Below are 22,468 nucleotides of genomic sequence, written 5' to 3'. Positions count from 1 at the left end.
CCACCACTGCTATATGTTCTCCACTCTCCAAAGTATCCATTTTCTCCGGGGAACACACCTGTGCCATCTGGAGATCAGTTGTCATTCTCGGCGTTTGCCAGGCCCCATTGTGAAAGAGCCATTCCAAGACGAGCACTCCTTACTCTTCCTACTCTCTAAGTTTACTCATCCCTATCCTGTGGCTGCTGGAACCATGTGTGGAGTGAAAGTTTGGAGACTCACAGAGTGAACGGGTGAGCCGGAGGATGAGTATTTGCAAACATTATCTCCAGGATGGGGAATTGCTTGTTCTGGGGCGGCTGTTTTTGGTAGCATCTCCATGGCAACTGCAAATGTGTGCTCCGGCCCAGTGGTTTGACATTTGGCAAGCAATGAGGGGGGGCGGGGGAACGCTTTCCGTCACTGGAGACCTTCACCTCTTTCTCACACAAAGGCTTACTCTGTATATACAAACAATGCTAGGAATTTTTCCGGAATAAAGGTCTCTACCTGGTCACAGCCCTGTGGGCCTCGGCTCTATCCCTGCTGAATATCTAGTAGGGTTCTTTCATATCTTCTGAAAATGTGGCAGCGACCGTGAAAAAAATACTTCCTTCGTCGTTGTGAAATATTTTGTGGGGGGTTTTTTTTGCTCATTTTATGTTTTATTTCTTTAAAAACTTCCCAAGTAAATGAGGAGCTGCCTGCCAAAATTTGATAGGCTTACCGACATTTCTTTTGCCTCCTGCAAAGTAATGGGTCTACTTTGAAATTTCATTTTAGGTGAAATTAGGTGGCAACTCTGGTTGAGGCATGTGATGGTAAGACTCTCTAAGGCACATCACACTTTTAGTCTCCTTTCGTACTCATTTCCGGGGACACGGATCTTATCGAGATGGTCTGGCAATCCTAAACAGAGTGCGTTATAACCTCTCTGTTTCAATTTCCTATAATACGAATCTAAAGTGAAAATATCCTCAAGAGAACACCAAATGTCTCTTCAGCCAGCTCCATTGTCCCTTTCAGGGGTCTGCAACCTGTGGCTCTTCAGATGTTCATGGACCACAATTCCCATGCTGGCAGGGGCTGATGGGAATTGTAGTCCATGAATATCTGGAGAGCCACAGGTTGCAGACCCCCGGTCCCTTTGCTACTCCCACTCAGTGGTGGGATCCAAAAATGTTAGTAACAGGTTCCCATGGTGGTGGGATTCAAACTGTGGCGTAGCGCCAATGGGGCTGGGCGTGGCACAACGGGGGTGTGGCTGGGCATTCTGGGGGCGGAGCATTCCTGGGCGGGGCTGTGGCAAGGATGCAGCCGCTGCGCCGGTCCTTGAGCGGGAAACAAATGCACGCAGGCGCAGGCTGCCACGCACGCCGGTGCACCTCCTGCTAGACTGCTTCAAGTTCTGCGCGCTACTGCTGAGAGGAGGGGCGTAACTAAGGCAAAAATCACGTGGCAAAATCACCACTTAGTAACCCCCTCTCGGCACACACAAATCATTAGTAACCTACTCTCGGGAACCTGTGAGAACCTGCTGGATCCCACCTCTGCTCCCACCGAATCTCTGGAGCGGTTCCTCTATTTTGCTACCTTTCCTGAGGGGGAGGACTGTAAACAGGCCTGGTGAAAGTGGTCCTCTCTCTTTAATAAAGGCTTAATATGGGGAAATGGGCAGCTGAAGCTTTTCATGGCACAAAGGAAAATAGCATCACCTGGTAAGTAACCTCCCATTTAGCCTCCATTAAAGAACATTTTTCTTCAGTCTAGTTAGAAAATCCTGCAGGAGAAGAACGTTGCCTAGGAACCAGCAGGAAGCGGCTGGGGAGAACTCGGTGAAGGAAAGGAAACCGTCCGGCGGTTCCATCTTTCTTCGTGCTCTTAGACGGCTGGCAGCCAGCAGGAGAGAGACAAGGCAGGACAGAGAGGGAATTACATTGCACCGACACCAAATGTCCATCACTGTTGGGATGTTTGTGGGGTGCTCTAGGATTAGGTCAAAGCTGTGTCCTAGAGCGTCACACCCATGTGACGTCATGCCAGCACTGTGACATCACTTCCAGGTATTCACCGGAAATGCTGTTGTGCCATTGGCACACCACGCCCTAAAAATATTCCCTCACTAGAGGAGAGAGTTTCCCTAGCTGTTTGCATTTCACTGTTCCTGTGAAGAGCTTAAAATGGTCACACAGAAATGGCTTCATTCACTCATCACCCTCTACCTTAAACTCACAAAATGGTGCCCAAAATGGTGGAGGAGGGGAAGGCAGGAGGGAAAATTAGTTTATTGAAAATGTCTACAGTAGTGGGGAAAGCTTTTCCTCTTTAAGGTCTCACTGTCATGTGGGTTTTGAATGGCATAGGACCATGGTGGCGAACCTTTGGCACTCCAGATGTTATGGACTACAATTCCCATCAGCCCCTGCCAGCATGGCCAGCATGGAGCTGATGGGAACTGTAGTCCATAACATCTGGAGTGCCAAAGGTTCGCCACCACTGGCATAGGAGCTTACCCAGAAAAAGCGATGACCCTAAAATCCTCACTATTCCACCAGAGGAATCTTGGGTTTCCTATGAGTTGTATAGCAAGCATAAGGTCACACGTTATGTATCAAGTATGGTTTATTATATACAGATGGATTTATATGAGTGTTGGGCAGTATCTGCTTTGTACCTAATCTCCCCATAAGCATATTTCTTAAATGCCTGCCTTTACATAACCGTTCCTCTCCCTTGATACTACATTAATATGAAGCTTTGAACCAGTACAGGATTAAGACTGAATGTTTGCTGTATTATCATCACTGTTTACATTCAATTTTGTTGTGGTTTAAATGTCTTTCTTCATTTCCCTGAGCCTAATCCATGTGTGTAGGGAAAACTTATTGCTAGGGTTGTAGTCAGACATCATGACAAACCATGGATTGTGTGACAAACTCTGTTTTTGTCTTTTAGAGCTCTGTAACAAAATGGTGGTTTCTGTATGAACCGTAGTTTGTCTGTTTCTGTCTCCCAACAGAGAAGACAACTTCACTGGGCTGCAAGATCTATGGTAAGGTAGCCGGGAGGGACCCTGCATGTAAAAAAAACCTATTGTTTGTAAACTCAGATGTCTCATCAATGCACAATTAGGACAAACAGGGTCCTAAGTGACCACTAATCCTAGTTTGAAATCCAAAGTGGATGCCTATCGGACTGTCTGTATTCATGTCACAAATAATAAGAGTTTCACCAAATGATGGTTTACTGGGTTGTGTAAACGCAGCCTGGGTGTAAAGGTTGCTGATATGGTTCAGCAGCCACAAGGCCAACATGTGCTAGAAATTCCTGGTTCAAGACTTTTTGCCCTCAAGAACAAACTCATCACTGTTTTTTTTCCCTCAGCGGGTCCACCACACACCGCTGATAAATAATAATACAGACCTACTTTCCAGCCCTTTCTCAGGGATGACTAAGATTAATGTTTGTGAAGTCCGCTCAATGGCTGACACACATTGTATAAATACAGAGCATTATTTAGTGTTGTGGACTTTGAATGAAACTGCATTAACGTGTAGAAAGCCCTATGGTGAAATCCCAGCGGTGCTGATTTATCAATCCAGCCATGCAGCCTGAGGAAGAAGAATAAACAAGGCACAGAGGTGGAGAGGAAAAGCAGATGATTTATGGGGCTAGGAAAACTGAAAGGGATTTCTGTGCACAGAACCACAACAGCAAACTAATAAGCTCTCCTAAGGAGTGCAGAGAGAAAACTCGATCTGGATTCATAAGCCAGCTCGTTTGGGTCTCCTGTGAATTATTTCCTGATTGGAATGGACAATTGGAATGGACAACACTGGGAAAAGAGTGAAGACACTCGAAACTGGATTTCTTTACGTCTGCTGGAACGGAGCAGCCTTTTGCTTATCTATCTTTTCAGATCTGGACCCAAGAAACCAGACTGAAATCTTGGAAGATGAAATGGATTCATCTTCCATTGGGAGAAATTAACCTCTCTGGAGGTTCATTCAAACTTAGGTGGCAGAGAGACAGATGTGGAGATGGAATTTCTGTGTCTACTAACTGGTGTATGATGTTTGAGTCCACTTATTTACTTCATTTCCTTTCTCTTCAATGGCGATCCATAGTATTTCATTTTTCTCTCCTCTCATCCACCTGGTCACCTAGTGAACTTCCGTGGCAGAGCGGTCATTCAAACTAGGGTCCCCCAGATCATAGTCTGACACTAACCACTCCACAGACGATCAATTGTGACTCCTAACCAAACAAGCTTCCTTTGCCAAAACACAGATTGGCTCAAAGGTAGAAAGGAGAGAGTGAAGAAACAAATAATCTGGAACTGGGTTTGCTGGATTGGATATTTGTATTCTTGGAAATGTCTCTTCCCTTTCCTGGAAAATAACTACGGTACTACCTAAAAGGTGTTGCCCAAAAGGGTTTCCTCTATACTGCCAAAATCCTCAACCAGATTTCTATTTTAAATCAGCATTGTTATTATTTGCTCATATCAAACATTTGAAATGTGTTTTGATATAATGAACTCATTAATTAATTACATTATATTTACCCTGCTTTTCTCCAGAATCCAGCATTTTTAATTGAGTTTAATTGGGGAACTGGGAGAAAAATCTGGCGCTGTATTATCTTGCCATATGGAATATATTGAATTACATTTTAATGTATGCCTCCCCTCCACACTGTCAACGCAAAGGATAATACCAAAGTCTGGGATTAATGTAACTCCCATCCCATCCTCCTCCCGCCTTTGATCCCTCTCTTCTATTTCCACCATCGCAGCGAATATATCAGCTTGCTTTTAATGTGATAAAAGGCTGGGAGAAAACTTGACACTAGAATTTGCTGATAGGTGAAACAAACTGAAGCCAAGCGTCGCCTTTTTCTCTCCTTTCCCTTTCCTAGAAATAGACTATTCCAAATTTGCGACAAGTGTTAAATCGCAGTCTAGTTTCCTGTAATGGTGTCAACTGTGTAAAACTTTTACATGTGCGCCATTTAAATAACCCAGTGGTCTTTTCTGCTCCTTCAAGACATCAGTCCAGCCGCAATCTATAGAAGAGGGCATCTATTTGGAGCAGTAAGAAGTTGTGGAACGTTCAGCATTCGGGTATTTCTGATACCACTCTTCTAGGGAATAGGTGGTACTGCAGATAGGTGGGTTCTGAAAGCAGAGAGAAAAGAAATTAAAATAGCCCCTCCTTCTTTTATATGTATGAGCCCCACCCTTTGCTTCAATCAGGAAAAGCTGACAGGATATCTAAAAACAGAGCACCCAAGTTTCTGCGCTAGCTCTGTGCTGTCCCAATATTTTGATCCTCCAGTAAATCTTGCAATTATACTTAATTATGCAAATATACTCTGGTTCTTACTCATGTTTTTTTCTGCTTGCACAGTTTTTGTTATGGAGGTAAGGAGAAGAAGAGTTCGGATTTATATCCCACCTTTCTCTCCTGTAAGGAGACTCAAGGTGGCTGACAAGCTCCTTTCCCTTCCTCCCCCCATAACAGACACCTTGTGAGGCATGTGGGGCTGAGAGAGTTCAGGGAGAACTATGACTAGCCCAAGGTCACCCAGCAGGAATGTAGGAGTGCAGAAACACATCTGGTTCACCAGATAAGCCTCTGCCACTCAGGTGGAGGAATGGGGAATCAAACCCGGTTCTCCAGATTAGAATTCACCTGCTCTTAACCACTACACTGCGCTGGCTTCCAGAAGGAGATGTTTTCGTTTGTATAGAGCTTAGAATGTGTTTTAATGAAGTGCTGGACTTTCCTGTGAAAAATATTCTAAGTGAAGCCTTAATCAGGGTTGCTATGTAGAACTATATATCTTTGGCCATATCTCATGAGAGACGGCTGGCGCTACCAATACATTGTTTGGAGACTGTGACATGGTAGCTGGGGGGAAGAATTAGGACTAATAAAAGGAAACACTTCTTCACACAACATGTGATTGGTGTTTGGAATATGCTGCCACAGGAGGTGGTGATGGCTACTAACCTGGATGGCTTTAAAAAGGGCTTGGACAGATTTATGAAGTCGATCTATGGCTACCAGTCTTGATCTGCCTTGATCTCAGATTGCAAATGCCTTAGCAGACCAGGTGCTCAAGAGCAGCAGCAGCAGAAGGCCATTGCTTTTACCTCCTGCATGGGAGCTCCCAAAGGCACCTGGTGGGCCACTGCGAGTAGCAGAGTGCTGGACTAGATGGACTCTGGTCTGATCCAGCAGGCCAGTTCTTATGTTCATAGTATTCATGATCCAGTTCCAGATAATTTTTTCCCTCATCTGCTCAACCTAACCCCAACATTTATTTCATTGGTATCTTCATTTGTTCATTGTCTCACCGTTGTAGCAGGAAGGCAGCTTCAACAACCCATCAAAACATTGGCTTTCGGCTTGAAGGCTACAGGTCTTGTTCTGGCTACGGCAGAAAAATGTGACGGATTCTCCGTGGTGAACTTCCTTCCCGGGGATCTCATCGATCCAGAGTTTGCGGCCTTTGTACACCACTCGGCTTCTCTGAGCATGGATGGGACATCGAGCTGGATAGGAAATGAAGGAAACACCCTGATTTCTGTCCAAGGGGAGCTCATTGGCATAAGATGGCAAATATAGGAAAGGGAAGGATTTGGGCATAAGAATTTCGGGATAGAAGAAGAGGAAGAGGAAGAGGAAGAGTTGGATCTCTATCCCCCCTTTCTCTCCTGTAAGGAGACTCAAAGGGGCTGACAATCTCCTTTCCTTTCCCCCCTCCCCACAACAAACACCCTGTGAGATGGGTGAGGCTGAGAGAACTCCGAAGAACTGTGACTAGCCCAAGGTCACCCAGCTGGCATGTTTTGGAGTGCACAAGCTAATCCGAGACGGGCATTTGGGGTCTGCCATATTCCTAGCTGGGAAATAAGGAAGGGTGAGGCATTGAAAACAGTGTCAAGGAAGGAGATTTGGGATGGACTTGCTCACGTGCCATAATATAGTATCCCTATCTGGTTGCTATGCAGAGGAGACAAAGGAAAGTCCCCCTCTGCAAGGTGGCCCAAGAGGGTTGATACCTACGGCCAAAGATCCATGTAGTAGTTTTAGTAGTAGTAGTAGAAGAAGAGTTTGGATTTATATCCTCCTTTCTCTCCTATAAGGAGACTGAAGGGGCTTAAAATCTCCTTTCCCTACCCCCCCCCCAAACACCCTGTGAGGTGGGTGGGGCTGAGAGAGCTCCGAAGAACTGTGACTAGCCCAAGGTCACCCAGCTGGCGTGTTTTGGAGTGCACAAGCTAATCTGGTTCCCCAGATAAGCCCCCCACAGCTCAAGTGGCAGAGCGGGGACTCAAGCCCTGTTGCCCAGATTAGAGCGAACCTGCTCTTAACCACGACACCACTCTTGGTAAAATTTTGTTTCAATGCAAAGAGGAGGGAAGTACCTCTGCAGGCCGGCGGCTGGGACCAGTTTCCATTCTCCAAGCAGATCCCTCTGTAGGAGCCATCTAAATAGAATTCCTTGTTGCACAAATAAAAGATCACCGTTCCCACTGGGTGCTGAGACTTGTTCACATTAACCACAGCTCCGTTAGCAATATCGGCAGGGCGTGAGCAATAAACAGCTAGGAAGAGAGAAAAAGGAGAAGTTCCTGTTGAATCCATTAACATCTAAAAAAAAATGAGCAACTGAGTTAAGAAGTGGATGAAACAGATGTGGGGATGGATAAACTGATCCCTGCTTTCCTATGGAACTCACTGGGAGACCCGTTACACACAAACTCCCGTACTTTTCTCAGCCTAACCTGCCAAACAGTGTCAAGAATCCTCTGAAGATGCCAGCCACAGATGCAGGCGAAAAGTCAGGAGAGAATGCTGCTAGAACATGGCCATACAGCCCGGAAACCACACAGCACCCAAGTGATTTCGGCCGTGAAAGCCTTCGACAATACAGTGTCAAGAAAGTTCTCCTTCACCAGCATGGTCTTTGACAACTTACGTTGACAGGTTGGGGCCTTGTGGGACCACTCCCGGTTCTCCTGGCATAAGAGGGTACTGGCCCCCTCCAGACGGTATCTGTGAAGCATTGGAGAAAGGATCGTATTAAAAGTTTGTGGAGTGGACTCATTCGCCTTCCATGTACATCCAAGTACGGGATAGCATAGCATTCAGAATCGGGTGCTACTTTTCAGTGGGTAGTTGGGGAGGGACACATTTTACGCACCCGTAGTCACACCAGTAATGTACTTCCCCGTCTATCTGGTAGGGGCCATCTGCGTGGAAGCCATTTTCAATTTCTGGCGGAGGTTCACAAACGGATGGGGAAGTAGTAATATCTGGGGGGAAAACGGGGAGAGAGGAGACATGTCACGTATATGCAAATTAGTTCAAAGGTTTAGGAATCATTGGTCCATTTGCTGAAATCATTGGCCAATGGCCATCATGTACTGTACTAGACAGAAGAAGAAGAAGAAGAAGAAGAAGAAGAAGAAGAAGAAGAGTAGTAGTAGTAGTAGTAGTAGTAGTAGTAGTAGTAGTAGTAGTAGTAGTAGTAGTAGTAGTAGTAGTAGTAATAGAAGTTTGGATTTATACCCCACCATCCTCTCCTGTAAGGAGACTCAAGGTGTCGAAGAAGAAGAAGAAGAAGAAGAAGAAGAAGAAGAAGAAGAAGAAGAAGAAGAAGAAGAAGAAGAAGAAGAAGAAGAAGAGGAGTAGGAGTAGGAGTTTGGATTTATATCCCCCCTTTCTCTCCTGTAGGAGACTCAAAGGGGCTTACAATCTCCTTGCCCTTCCCCCCTCACAACAAACACCCTGTGAGGTAGGTGGGACTGATAGAGCTCCAAGAAGCTGTGACTAGCCCAAGGTCACCCAGCTGGCGTGTGTGGGAGTGCACAGGCTAATCTGAATTCCCCAGATAAGCCTCCACAGCTCAGGCGGCAGAGCGGAGAATCAAACCTGGTTCCTCCAGATTAGATACACGAGCTCTTACCCTCCTATGCCACTGCTGCTCTTACAAGTTCCTTTCCCTTCCTCTCCCCACAACAGACATCTTGTGAGGTAGGTGGGGCTGAGACAGTTCTGAAGAACTGTGACTAGCCCAAGGTCACCCAGCAGAAATGTAGAAGTAAGGAAGCACATCTGGTTCACCAGGCAACTCCGCCACTCAGGTGGAAGAGCGGGGAATCAAACCCAGTTCTCCAGATTAGAATCCACCTGCTCTTAACCACTACACCACGCTGGCTAAAGATCTCAGGTGACTATCCATGACAGCAAAACATATTCATTTATTGCTGATGCTGGCGAGAAACAGTCAGTTACCTTCACAAGGTGCTGTGAAGCTCCACTTCCGGTCTCCCTGACAGCGGCTCGTTGCCACTCTCTGTCCGTCTGCTGTCATAAAACCAGAGTTGCATATCACCTCCATGTAGTCCCCAAAAGTCCTGGATTCCTGGATCAGACGTGTCTCAGCATTGTTAATGGTCACTGGCCACGGGCAGCGGGAATCTTGGATGAACACAATAAGGGGGCGGGGAGAAACGATGAGGAGAAGAAGAAGAGAGAAGAGTTTTGGATTTATATCCCACCTTTCTCTCCTGTAAGGAGACTCAAGGTGGCTTACAAGCTCCTTTCCCTTCCTCTCCCCACAACAGACACCCTGTGAGGTCAGTGGGGTTGAGAGAGTTCCGAAGAACTGTGACTAGCCCGAGGTCACCCAGCAGGAATGTAGAAGTTTGGAAACCCATCTGGTTCACCAGATAAGAACTGAAAATAAACATAAAGTTAAAAATACGAGCTCACGGCATTTCAGCCTTTCACCGCCATCTTGGTTGAATTAAAAATGGTTAAAATCCTTTTATAATACCTGATAAAAATCTTTTTTAAACCTGTTAAAATCCCTTTCAAGTAAATAGTTAAAACAATATTTAAGGCAGCCTTTCATCCAATTCAAGCCTCATTTTCCATAGTCATTCTAAGACAGGTAATAAAAGAGGCGGCTGAGAGGACGCTCAGCTCCACTCCGCAAAATACAAACATTAAAGGGCTCTGCCCTTGAACAGTGAAAACATTCCAAAGATTAAAATAATATTAAGAGTAAAAGGTGTAAAAGATAAACTAAATTAAAATTTATCTTTGAAAGGGGGAGAGCTGGGTGAAAAGCAACCTCTCCGGATGGCAGAAACCGGAAGTCTCTCCCCCACCCCCTCTACCACCACCACACCTCACCTCACCTTACCAGATAAGCCTCTGCCACTCAGGTGGAGGAGTGGGGAATCAAACCCGGTTCTCCAGATTAGAATCCACCTGCTCTTAACCACTACACCATGCAGGCTGTCTCACCTAGAAAGGCAGGTGGGGCTGAGAGAGTTCTGAAGAACTGTGACTAGCCAAAGGTCACTCAGTAGGAATGCAGGAATGGGGAAACATCCGGTTCACCAAATAAGCCTCCGCCACTCAGGTGGAGGAGTGGGGAATCAAACCCGGTTGTCCAGATTAGAATCCACCTGCTCTTAACCACTACACCACGCTGGCTCTTGTAAGACAATAAGCAACTCAATCCAGTGTTCACCAGAACACTTTTACTTGTTCAACCGGTATATGTAGTGAGGGAACCCCCCCCCCCCCCAACTAATGTATGGCTAATCTATACCTTCTTCATACCTGGTGAAACACAGCTCAGGCCACATGCCCCATCGCACAGACACGTCCGGGATTTGCACTGGCGAGTGCCGCGGGCACAGCTCTTCAGGCACGTCTGCCCTCTCAGCTCCGTGGTGCTGTTCTTCCGAGACGGGCATTTGGGGTCTGCCGTATTCCTAGCTGGAAAATAAGAAAGGGTTAGGCATTGAAAACAGTGTCAAGGAAGGAGATTTGGGATGGACTTGCTCACGTGCCATAATATAATATTCCTATCTGTTTGCTATGTAGAGGAGACAAAGGAAAGTTCCCCTTCAAGATGGCCCAAGAGGGTTAATACCTACAGCCAAAGATCCATGTAGTAGAAGAACAGAAGAGTTTGGATTTATATCCCCCCTTTCTCTCCTATAAGGAGACTGAAGGGGCTTAAAATCTCCTTTCCCTCCCCCCCCACAACAAACACCCTGTGAGGTGGGTGGGGCTGAGAGAGCTCTGAGGAACTGTGACTAGCCCAAGGCAGTAGCGTAGCGCCAAGGGGATGGGGGTGCGTGCAATGCACTGGGCCTGTGGCCGGCGGGGGCGTGGCAGGGATGCAGCACACAAGCATGCCCCAGGTGTAGTTCCCCCTCGCTCCAGCCCTGGCCCAAGGTCACCCAGTTGGCATGTGTAGGGGTGTACAAGCTGATCTGGTTCCCCAGATAAGCCTCCACAGCTCAAGTGGCAGAGTGGGGAATCAAACCCGGTTCTCCAGGTTAGAGTGCACCTGCTCTTAACCACTACACCACGTTGGTTCTCCCTCTCTCTGTGGTAAAAATATTACCATAAATGAATAATTGATCATTGCCCTTTAGCCAGTGGTGGGATCCAAAAATGTTAGTAACAGGTTCCCATGGTGGTGGGATTCAAACTGTGGCGTAGCACCAACGGGGCTGGGCGGGGCACAACGGGGGCGTGGCCGGGCATTATGGGGGCGGGGCATTCCTGGGCGAGGCTGTGGCAAGGACGCAGCCGCTGCGCCGGTCCTTGGGCAGGAAACGAATGCACGCAGGCGCAGGCTGCCACACACACTGGTGCACCTCCTGCTAGACTGCTTCAAGTTCTGCGCAGTACTGCTGAGAGGAGGGGCGTAACTAAGGCAAAAACCACGTGGCAAAATCACCAATTAGTAACCCCCTCTCGGCACACACAAATCATTAGTAACCTACTCTCGGGAACCTGTGAGAACCTGCTGGATCCCACCTCTGCCTTTAGTGTGATCCCTAAGTCTGCCCCGTAAAGTGGACCGCCGCACTGTGCTTCATAGTAAATCTGCTTCATCTTTTCCCCTTGTGTAAAACTGGAGGAGTGAGGAGTCTTGGTTCATTTCCTCCCAGAGTGCTTCTCAAGTGCCCCTCAGCAGAACCTCATTTTTACGCCATGCCTCATTTCCCTCACAGTGCCCCCGGTTCCCGCCATGTGGGTCTGGTTGCCTGGAAGGCATCAAACTGACTGAAAAACGGATTGGGCCTTTGTTCCCCCCCCCTCCCAAATTGTAACATAACCCAAACCGTAATTTGAATAGATCTGTTGAACAAACACGTTTTTAAAAAAGAAAAGGAAAAAGCATTACCAGTTTAGAATAAACATTCGGCTTCCACAAAATAGAGTGACTTGTTGGCCCCAGCGAGTCATGAGCGCATAAAAACAAACCAATATTTGGGATAATTTGCATATATTTTGGGATGGAATAGAAGGCAGCTAGCTGACAGCTGGGAATAAGCGAGAGGAGGGGAGGAAAGAAAGGGGAAGGCAGAATGCCGAGGCAAAGGAGCTTGGCTTTCAGCCAACTTTATAGGAGTTTCAGAGAAAAAAAAATCCCATATAATCCACTTTAATGAGGTGTCAGTGCTTGACTGGTAGTGTCTCTTTCTTTCTTTCTTTCTTTCTTTCTTTCTTTCTTTCTTTCTTTCTTTCTTTCTTTCTTTCTTTCTTTCTTTCTTTCTTTCTTTCTTTCTTTCTTTCTTTCCTTCCCTCCCTCCCTCCTTCTTTCTTTCTTTCTTTCTTTCTTTCTTTCTTTCTTTCTTTCTTTCTTTCTTTCTTTCTTTCTTTCTTTCTTTCTTTCTTTCTTTCTTTCTTTCTTTCTTTCCCTCCCTGCCTCCCTCTCTCCCTCTCTCCCTCTCTCCCTCTTTCTTTCTTTCTTTCTTTCTTTCTTTCTTTCTTTTCTTTTCTTTCTTTCTTTTCTTTCTTTCTTTTCTTTCTTTCTTTCTTTCTTTCTTTCTTTCTTTCTTTCTTTCTTTCTTTCTTTCTTTCTTTCTTTCTTTCTTTCTTTCTTTCTTTCTTTCTTTCTTTCTTTCTTTCTTTCTTTCTTTCTTTCTTTCTTTCTTTCTTTCTTTCTTTCTTTCTTTCTACTTTCACACAGTTCCACTGTTATTTAGCACTAGATTGGAATTTTCAGTATCCTAAGAGTTTCGCCTTTATAACCACAGTAATCCTTGCAACAGATCTGTAAGGCAAAACGGGTAGACTCTATGGTATTGTAGATGGGGGTCTGAGGCTGGGAAAGAGAGTGCCACGCCTCCAGCTACTGAGGGAGTTTGGAGCAGAGCTGAGATTCGAATTGCCAACCTCATAGATCTCTGCTGAGTTCTTAGTATACAGTAGGAAATGCTCAGAGCCCCCTTCTGCACATGCAAAATAACACACTTTCAACCCACTTTCAATGCGCCTTGCAGCTGTGCGGAATAGCCAAACCCACTTGCAAACAATTGTGAAAGTGGCTTGAAAGTGAATTATTCTGCATGTGCGGAAGGAGCCAGGATTTTGTATCATTCAAATTCTGCTTTGAACCTCACCGCCCATCTGTCCTTACTTTCTCTGCAAAACAGGCCTTTCTCTGCAAAAAATTCATGACTTACTTTCTCTGCAAAAAATTCATGACTTGGTTTTTTTTGGCAAGGGTTCAGTCGAGATCTTTTTTTCTGGACATTTTTATTCCATAGAACAAACATAGACATGTTGGGGGAAAATGCTATGGCTGCCCCAATTTTGTGGGAGGGGTTCTTTGCAACAGCTCACATCTCACACAAACACTACCAGTTCTTGATATGGTTTTTTTTGAGGGGGGTGGGTTACAATTTTATATTGCCACCAGAAGAAGAAAAAGAAGAAGGAGGAGGAGGTTGGACTTGATGGCCCTTGGGGTCTCTTCCAACTCTACGATTCTATGATAGTGACACCCCTAGAACATTATCAGTACTTTGCTAAAATATACAGAGGTGGGATCCAGCAGGTTCTCACCAGTTCCCGAGAGTGGGTTACTAATTATTTGTGTGTGCCGAGAGGGGGTTACTAATTGGGTCTGCTTTTCTGATAGAAATTCCATTAGGTCCAAAAATCATACAGTCCTGTTGTTTCCTATGTGGCTGGTTAGCGAAGGTAGAAAACGGGATAATTCTCCCTGTTGGGCTGTTTTAAAAAACATGTTTTAGAAATATGGTCAAGTTCCTTGTTTAAGGAAAGTATCCTTCTTTTGATTTCCGGAAACAAAATTAAGTATCTGAAAGTATTAAGTATTTGACAGGCAGTCAATTAGAGGAGAAGTTGTTGTTTCTGTTGGCAGTAGACGATAGGACTTGCTATAATGAGTTCAAATTGTGGACAGAAAGATACCAGCTGGAAATTAAGAACTTTTTTTTTTACAGTAACAGAGAAATTATTAATGCCCCGCCCCCACTGAATGCCCTAGACCATCGCCCCGGCCTATGCCCCTCGCCCAGCCCCATTTGGCGCTTAATGCCAACTGCTTTGAACTCCCACCACCATGGGAACCTGGTACTAAAATTTTTGGATCCCACCACTGAAAATATACCTTGCTTGTAAATTACATTTGCTTTTTTTTTTTAAGTGATGGGGAGAATTCAGGTGCAAACCTATTGATAACTGCATCTTGCGTTTCATTTCATTTCATCTTTAATTGTCCTGGTTTTAAGGTTCCGAGGCTGAGTAATGTTGATCTCAGTTTCCCCGACGCTTTCCAAAGAATCCAAAGGGTAGGGCTCCCTGCCATTGTTTTTGCATCACATCCACCCTCGCCCTTGTTCTGCACTTCCAGTCCCAAATACTGTTTGATGTACTCTTAATGTTTCACAGATTTAAAAAAAAACAAGAGGCAGGCCTATTTTCATTACAAGGTTCACTGCCTGAGATTTACTCTCCCCTCTCCTTATCACACGCTGCAGAAGACTCAACTCCACTCGCTGTGCGTTGTGTTATTTACACTGTCCTCTGCTGAGTAAAAGCCAGGCTATGTTTGCTCTTTCGGGGTTGAAGCGAGGGGGGTAAAAACATGTAACCACTTTCCGATACGCTATCAGCAATTACAAGCGTTCCTTCGCCGTTGCGGTATGTGTAAAGCCTGTCTGTGCACTGAACAGTATTGTTGAGTTCCTGTGCGTGAATGTATCTACCTGTGTTCTAGAAGCAGGATTGGATCCAGATTAAATTGGCAGTTTTCACCAGTTTCCCCTTCATGCCTACCTGCTGGAATCCTCCCAATTACCCAGAAGCAACATTTAGGGCCCCTTCCGCACACGCAGAATAATGCACTTTCAATCCACTTTCACAATTGTTTGCAAGTGGATTTGGCTATTCTGCACAGTAAAATCCAGCTGCAAAGTGCACTGAAAGTGGATTGAAAGTGCATTATTCTGCGTGTCCAGAAGAGGGTGGAGATATTATGGGGTGGGAGGGGAGGCAGGCTAGTTCCATTCAGCTGATGGCAAACTTAACCTGCATCCAATCTCTTAGGCCCCTTCCGCACACGCAAAATAATGTGTTTTCAAACCGCTTTCACAACTGTTTGCAAGTGGATTTTGCCATTCCGCACAGCTCCAAAGAGCATTGAAAACAGTTTGAAAGTGCATTATTCTGCATGTGCGGAATGAGCCTTAAATGTAACCCCCACCCCTGCCCTGAGATTTGACTTTCGGAGGCCCAGGAGAAGAAGCCGAGCCTTGAAGAATCACAGCCATGAGATTTCTCATTAACATGTTTTAAAGCATCTCCAAAAGGCCAAACAGGAACAGTGAGTATACATACCAAGAAAAGACTTAATCAAGTAAATGGGGTATGCTAATAGGCTTTGAGCGGGCCAGAGCAACACTGTCTTGGCCTGCTCACGAAGGCCATTTTATATGCACAAGTCAGCTGGTTTTCACAGTGTGGAGAAAAACATTATCGCCGTGAGTACGACAAGGGGTTGGTGGTGTGTTAATAATCAGTGTTAAAGAGCACTTGAGACGGCGCCTTTATGCGTTTGCGTGCAAGCAGAGGAATGGGTTTGAGGGTCGGAGGAATTTTTATATCCTTCCAAGAAAGTGCTCACACAAATGCATCCTTTCCTTCCTTTCTCAGCGTGAAGCTGTATTGCCTCTCAGCGACCACCAGATGGAGAAAAAAACCATTTTTGGACGCAAACTTGCCTTTTAGCAACATCTACCCCAAAAAATTATTGTCCTCTTCTTTACGAGGCCATACGTCTTTATTTGTTTAAACGTTTCGCCTGCCCTGCCTCTGAAGGCTTCCGGTAGGCAGTAAAACATTGAAAGGTGCACTATATAAAATAGCGGGTCAAATAAGTGAAACGTAACCGCTGCTAAAAGCCATTCACGGTTGGCTGCCTGGCTGCCTTGTTGAGCGACCAAGGAGTCCATTAAAAAGATGGCTCAATTATGCCCGTGTGAAAAGGATCGAGGGGCCAACTTATCAACTGTCGTTGCCTTTTCATATCAGCTCTATCTGCTGCAATTATTAGGTGACGTTCTTTACCTCCCTGCTGTGAAAAGCTTCGAGTGTACATATCTGCTTATCAAAACCTCTATAAAAAGGACAGAATGCGTTTTGTTTGGCCATCTTAGAAACTGGGTAAATAGAAACAGGAACACGGATCCTGGCTTGATATGAGCCTCCCAACAAATTGCCGCAGAGAACAGCAATCCGACATTGCACTCGTAACTACAGACATCCTAGCTGCGTGGAAGAGGAAAAGGGAATTGGGAATCACATTTTCCCCTGTGGGGTAAAAAAAAAGAGACCTGAGACCAGGAAAAGTGTGATTTCACTGTAACCAAAAGCACTAGCTTGTAGACAGATGGATGGCTCTAACCCCACAAAACTTAGGCAACAAATTAATTACAACGGATCGATAATTGGAAATGAAGTGTGTGTGTGTGTGTGTGTGTGAGAAAGAGACAGAGACAGAGAGAAGCAGATTCTCTCCCCACCTAGACAGAGGGATGGCTGGCTAAACAGGCAGATGAATGGTATGTGACTGAACACCGCATGAACAGAACAGGTAAAGAACAGAACAGGTAAAGAAGCAAAATGCATCTAAGAATAGCAGAAGAGATGGCGATGAATGTTAGGAAGAAGGGGGGGGGGATGTACTCCAACACACCAGTTTTCCATATGGCTGGAGCATGTAGAAGTAGAAGAAGAGTTTGGAGTTATACCCTACCTTTCTCCCCTGTAAGGAGACTCACAGTGGCCTACAAGCTCCTTTCCCTTCCTCTCCCCACAACAGACACCTGGTGAGGTAGGTGGGGCTGAGAGAGTTCAGCAAGAACGGTGATTAGCCCAAGGTCACCCAGCAGGAATGTAGGAGTGCGGAAACGCATCTGGTTCACCAGATAAGCCTCCGCCACATAGAATCAAACCCGGTTCTCCAGATTAGAATCCACCTGGTCTTAATCACTACACCGCGCTGGGTGATAAAGCTCAAGTCTGACCTACAGTAGATGCGTGGGGTGGGGTGGGGGAGAGCCTATTCCCCGGGATCCATTTGCATGGTGTACCAGGTAGGTCTACCATGAGACAATTTTGCTGGTAGAAGCACCTGCACACGCTCCGTCATCCTTTTCAATCTCATGCCCATGTAGGAATACACTATTTGACTGATGGTGGAAACTTATCCTAACCCTTATGAAGCTTGCAAAGCAGGAGATAAACAGAGGTGGTTTGTCATCCCTTACCTCTGCGGGGCGACCCTGCACTTCCTTGCCGATCTCTTATCCAAATACTAAGGGCTGGCCCAGCTTAACTTCTGAGATTGGGAACAGGCTAGTCTGGGCCATCCGGGTCAGCGTGCTGTTTGACTAGGCCTGCAAAAAATTGCAGCCCCATTAACTGCTTGGTTGGCGTTCAGAATGGGAGACAGCCCTGTTAGTAACAGCAGGACTTAGTATAAACACAGCAGCAGTGGCGTAGTGGTTAAGAGCTGGTGTACTCTAATCTGGGGGAACCAGGTTTGATTCCCCGCTCTGCCGCTTGAGCTGTGGAGGCTTATCTGGGGAATTCAGATTAGCCTGTGCACTCCCACACATGCCAGCTGGGTGACCTTGGGCTGGTCCCAGTTCTTTGGAGCTCTCTCAGCCCCACCAACCTCACATGGTGTTTTGTTGTGAGGGAGGGAGGGAAAGGAGTTTGTCAGGCCCTTTGAGTCTCTTACAGGAGAGAAAGGGGGGGGGGATAGAAATCCAACTCTTCATCTTCTTCTTAAGCACAGGAAGGAATTCTGTGGGAGAGGACGTTTAGCAGCTTAAGAAAGAGCAAGCAGATCGACAAAGGGGAAAGAAAGTCAGGGAAGGGGGCATTGAGGGACTCACCTGCTATTTGCTCGGTGCCTTCTGAATACAGAGGGGAGACGGCCAGCAGCAGCAACAGCGTAGCAAAGGCGGACATGGCCCTTGGGTGATGGTCAGAATGGTGGTGGGCCCGGACTCAGACGAAGTAATACTTAGTAGATTCCAGGAAAGCCAGGCAACGGAAGAGATCAGGGGATCGCCTCGATGTTACGAAAGAACTGTGGGCTCCAGGGCACGGACAGTGGGGAGCCGAGACCCAAGTACTCCCGAGTTCCTTGGAAAAGTTGGGTTCAGTGCGGGGTTGGACAGGAACCTTCTAGGAGAGCCAGGTTAGCCTTGCAGCTAGGGGTTGACCTCTCCTGGGGGATATATACCCTCTCCCCCACTCTGTGCCCAAAGTTATTCGTTAACCAGGTCTGGAAAGTGCCAAAGGGCAGGGCGGCCTTCTCCAACCATCACCAGGAACTCTGAACCCCGCAGTGAGACAACAGAGCAGGGTCAGCGTGGTGCCGGGATTGAGAGCGGCAGGCTCTAATCCGGAGAACCGGGTTCAGTTCCCTGCTCCTCCACATGAACTTCATTCATTCATTCATTCATTCATTCATTCATTCATTCATTCATTCATTCATTCATTCATTCATTCATTTAGATTTCTATACCGCCCTATCCCCAGGGGGCTCCAGCCCGCTGGAATGCGCTACCTCGGAGTGTGGCGGAGTCTCCTTCTTTGGAGGTTTTTTGAAACAGAGGCTTGGATGGCCACCTGTTGCCCTGTTTCTCCGAATATAAGACATCCCCTGAAAATAAGACGAGGTAGAGGTTTTGCTGAAGTGCGAAATATAAGGCATCCCCCGAAAGTAAGAGGTAGCAAAGTTGTTGTTTGGAAGCATGCCCAACGAATAGAACACAGAAAAATAAGACATCCCCTGAAAATAAGACATAGTGCATCTTTGGGAGCAAAAATGAATATAAGACACTGTCTTATATTCGGGGAAACACGGGTAGGCGTGCTTTGTTTGTGTGTTCCTGCATGACAAGGGGTTGGACTGGATGGCCCTTGGGGTCTCTCCCAACTCTATGGCTCTGTGGGTGATCCTGGGCCAGTCACAGTTCTCTCTGGATTCTCTCAGCCCCTCCTCAGGTGCCTGTTATGGGGAGAGGAAGGGGTATAAAAGCAGGGTACAAAACCCAGTTCTTTAGTGTGGGGGGGGGGAGACGCGGATAACCCTGGGAGTGCTGCATCTCCTCTAGCTTCAGTATAACAACAACAACATCTGCCTGGGTTCAGTTCTCCAACCAGGTCTCCTGAGGATACAACAGAGAGGGACCCACCGAGTCCAAGTCTGGTTCTCTGGCTAAGCCAGCAACGCAGCTGCTCGGGGAATACAAGAAAGAAGGCACCGATGCCTGGGGAACGACCCAGATGGGCACCTAGTGCGTTAGGTTTATGGCATATTTTTAACTTTATTCTGCCCTACCCCAGCCAAGTCACCGGTGGCATGGGTGGGTGCTGACAGGTGTACCTTTCCTTGGGGAGGCAAAACACCCTGAAACAGTCTGCCCCAGATTTTTCAACCCCCCCCCGATTATTCTATTCCCCCACCCCCCAGAATCCACGGGTCCATTTTTTAAAGCTCTGGCCACCCTACCCCTTCCTGCAAAGCACCTGACCCCAAAGTCTTCTGCTTTCGCCCGACCCCAAAGCCTTCCTTTCGCAGCCCAACTTCTCACTCCCGCCCCCCCCCCCCTTCTTGGTTCGGTCGGAAGATGGGGGAAGACAGGGGGACCCAGACGGGAGGGCAGCGGCTGAGCTGAGTCGGGGGCGCGGAGGGGTGGGGGACTCCCGGGCTCTCCGGAGGAAGAGCTGCCCGCCGAGCGAGCAAGTCCTCGCGAAACTCCTCCTCCTCCTCTTCCTCCCTCCCCCGTCCAACAAGACCCAGCCCAGATCCCCACAACCTGTTTGTTTCGCTCGCTCTCGGGCTGAGCTGAGCTTCCACTGCTCCTTCCGTCTGCCGCTGGCAGGGAATCGCTCCCTTCGTCGCCTCCCCGGCTGCCTCCATCCATCCATCCATCCATCCATCCATCCATCCATCCATCCATCCATCCATCCATCCATCCATCCATCCATCCATCCATCCATCCATCCATCCATCCATCCATCCATCCATCCATCCATCCATCCATCCATCCATCCATCCATCCCCCGCCACTCCTTGCCGCTCATTCCTCGCCCATTTGCACCACCGACCCCTTTGAACCCCCCACCCCGGTTTCCCGGCTCCTCGCCCCCCCTCCGTCCGTGCGCCGCTTTCCCCCTCTCTCCCCCTCTCTCCCGCGCCCGTCTGCCTCCTCGCAGCGGCATCTCCCGGTTTCTCCCCGCCGGCCCTCCCGCAGGGGCTTCTCCGCGGGGGCCCCACCATGGCGCTGCTGAGCTCCCCCACCGAGACCGAGTGCCTGGCCAAGCCGCTGTTCTGCCGGAAGGGGGCGCTGCGCCAGAAGGTCATCCACGAGGTGAAGAGCCACAAGTTCGCCGCCCGCTTCTTCAAGCAGCCCACCTTCTGCAGCCACTGCACGGACTTCATCTGGTGAGAGGAGAAACTCCGGTCCCCTACCCCATCCCTCCCTCCTTCGCCCTGACCCTGCAACCCATTGGGCTTCGGGCTTGTAACCCCAAAGCACCGGTCCCATAAGCTTGCAGGCAGCCCCCTTCCCTATAACTGCCCCCACTTCCATCATTCAGTTCCGTTGGGGTTAGTCTCTGCAGAATCACAGCTTTGGGGTGTGCGCTAAAGCAAGTGTCTAGTAGTTCCTCAGGACTTTGAAGGCGGTCTCGGGAAAAGTGTGGCCACAGTTCAGTTCTCCGAGTCGGAGAAAGTCGGGGTTGGTTTTGGGGTGTTTTCCGTACCTTTGTGCCTTACCCCACAGCTATCAGGTGGAGAGGGGTGGGAATTTGGGATTTGTTGTTTTGTCTTTGCCTTTTTTTACCTGGGGATGTTTTACATATTGTCGTAAGCCGCCTTAAACCGAGTGGAAAGGTGGGGTATAAATGTTTCGATAAATAAACCATCTGAACGCATGACGGAAACGTACGCAAGTTTTCGCAAAGGGGTTTCTCTTTTCTCTTGCTGGAGATCTTGGAGGATCTTAACTCACAACTGCAGCCTAACAATTCTTTAGCCTCCACTATGTCATCTGTGACTATTGGTGGGTCTATAGTCAAGCTGTCGTAAATGAAAGGATTTGTCCCTGCCTGACCACCTGAAATGTCTTAATACATTTTGCCAAGGCTCAGATCAGAGGTTTCAGACATGCAAAGTAATTATGGTGTCACTGAGTTACTGAATTTCGAATACCTTTAATGGCATATAAACCGCATATACATCACAAATTTAAAACAAGTTTTACAATTTCAAGCGCATTGATATAACACCGTTTAAAAATTTAGCCACCGCTTCCAACAGATCAAGGTTGTGGCTATTTAAAAGATATATAACCTTCTGATCATCTGTTATGCCTTCACTTCCGTACAGGGAGGGGATTATATGCTTCTTCCTATCTTTCTCATAAAGGGAACAATTCAACAGCATATGAGATACTGTTTCCACAGAACCCATGCCACAGGGGCATTTCCTTTCTTTGTGTGGAATACCAAGATGACGTCCCTGGCTAAAGGAAGAGGGCAAAGCATTACACCTAGCTAAGGTGATTGCTCTGCGCCACCGGGCCTCAACCAGGAGGTAGAGGTACCGGGCTGCAATTAACCTATCCACCGGTATTCCCAGAGAGATCGGGGAACAGGTTTTATTGGCTTCCTCTAGCATCTGTTGGAACTCTCTATCAAAAAGTCTCTTCTTGATAGCCCCATAGACCTCCTGCTCTGTTAGCATCAGCAGGTCCTCTAAGGAAATACCCAGCTCATTGAGTTTGGCTTCAATTTTAGCCCACCATTGGGTTGTGTGGAGGATGGTACGTCCCTGGGATGTGTAGTCCCGTTCATCTCGATTGAAACAGATCCTGGCCCAAAACTTGAATGTTCGACACCAGACACCTGTAATCCTGTTATCTTAAAATATTTTTCTGCATCTCCGTAAATATTTGGCTATTTATAAACCTGCAGTCCAAAATCTGCAGTCTTGTTGCCCTGATCCTATCATAACACTGCCTTATTATATTTCATCAATAGGGTCTCTTAGCTTCACCCCTTTGCCCTGTGACTTTCTTTGTGTGGTGTCCCAATCTTGG

At 47.2% G+C, this 22,468-nt stretch overlaps 2 protein-coding genes across 5 annotated transcripts in view; one reads left to right on the top strand and one right to left on the bottom strand.

Annotated features, from left to right (window-relative positions):
* Positions 1-2,597: 2,597 nt before the first annotated feature.
* On the bottom strand, positions 2,598-20,341 carry LOC125444572 (beta-2-glycoprotein 1-like). 4 transcript variants are annotated; one of them, XM_048517061.1, is made up of 9 exons: positions 20,183-20,332; positions 18,248-18,500; positions 10,632-10,790; positions 9,291-9,476; positions 8,197-8,308; positions 7,972-8,048; positions 7,418-7,597; positions 6,344-6,541; positions 2,598-5,158 (listed from the first exon to the last, which is right to left on the bottom strand). In XM_048517061.1, exons 2-9 carry the CDS (start codon positions 18,321-18,323, stop codon positions 5,094-5,096), a joined length of 1,053 nt encoding a protein of 350 aa, XP_048373018.1. In that variant the 5' UTR covers positions 18,324-18,500; positions 20,183-20,332; the 3' UTR covers positions 2,598-5,093. The 4 variants fall into 4 exon arrangements, with proteins under 4 accessions (XP_048373018.1, XP_048373016.1, XP_048373019.1 ...); XM_048517059.1 differs by lacking the exon at positions 18,248-18,500 and having other exon boundaries at positions 10,632-10,786; positions 20,183-20,341; XM_048517062.1 differs by lacking the exon at positions 20,183-20,332 and having other exon boundaries at positions 10,621-10,790; positions 18,248-18,818.
* PRKCG (protein kinase C gamma) overlaps positions 20,177-22,468 on the top strand; it is a 58,260-nt gene continuing 55,968 nt past the window's right edge. Inside the window, exon 1 of the mRNA XM_048517058.1 lies at positions 20,177-20,811. Coding sequence (XP_048373015.1) covers positions 20,645-20,811 — 167 coding nt within the window. The 5' untranslated portion in view covers positions 20,177-20,644. The remainder of the gene's footprint in view (positions 20,812-22,468) is intronic.

The sequence above is a fragment of the Sphaerodactylus townsendi genome, linkage group LG15 (genome assembly GCF_021028975.2).
Source record: "Sphaerodactylus townsendi isolate TG3544 linkage group LG15, MPM_Stown_v2.3, whole genome shotgun sequence".
Lineage (NCBI taxonomy): Eukaryota > Metazoa > Chordata > Lepidosauria > Squamata > Sphaerodactylidae > Sphaerodactylus > Sphaerodactylus townsendi.
This window is presented reverse-complemented; position numbering and strand designations above follow the sequence as displayed.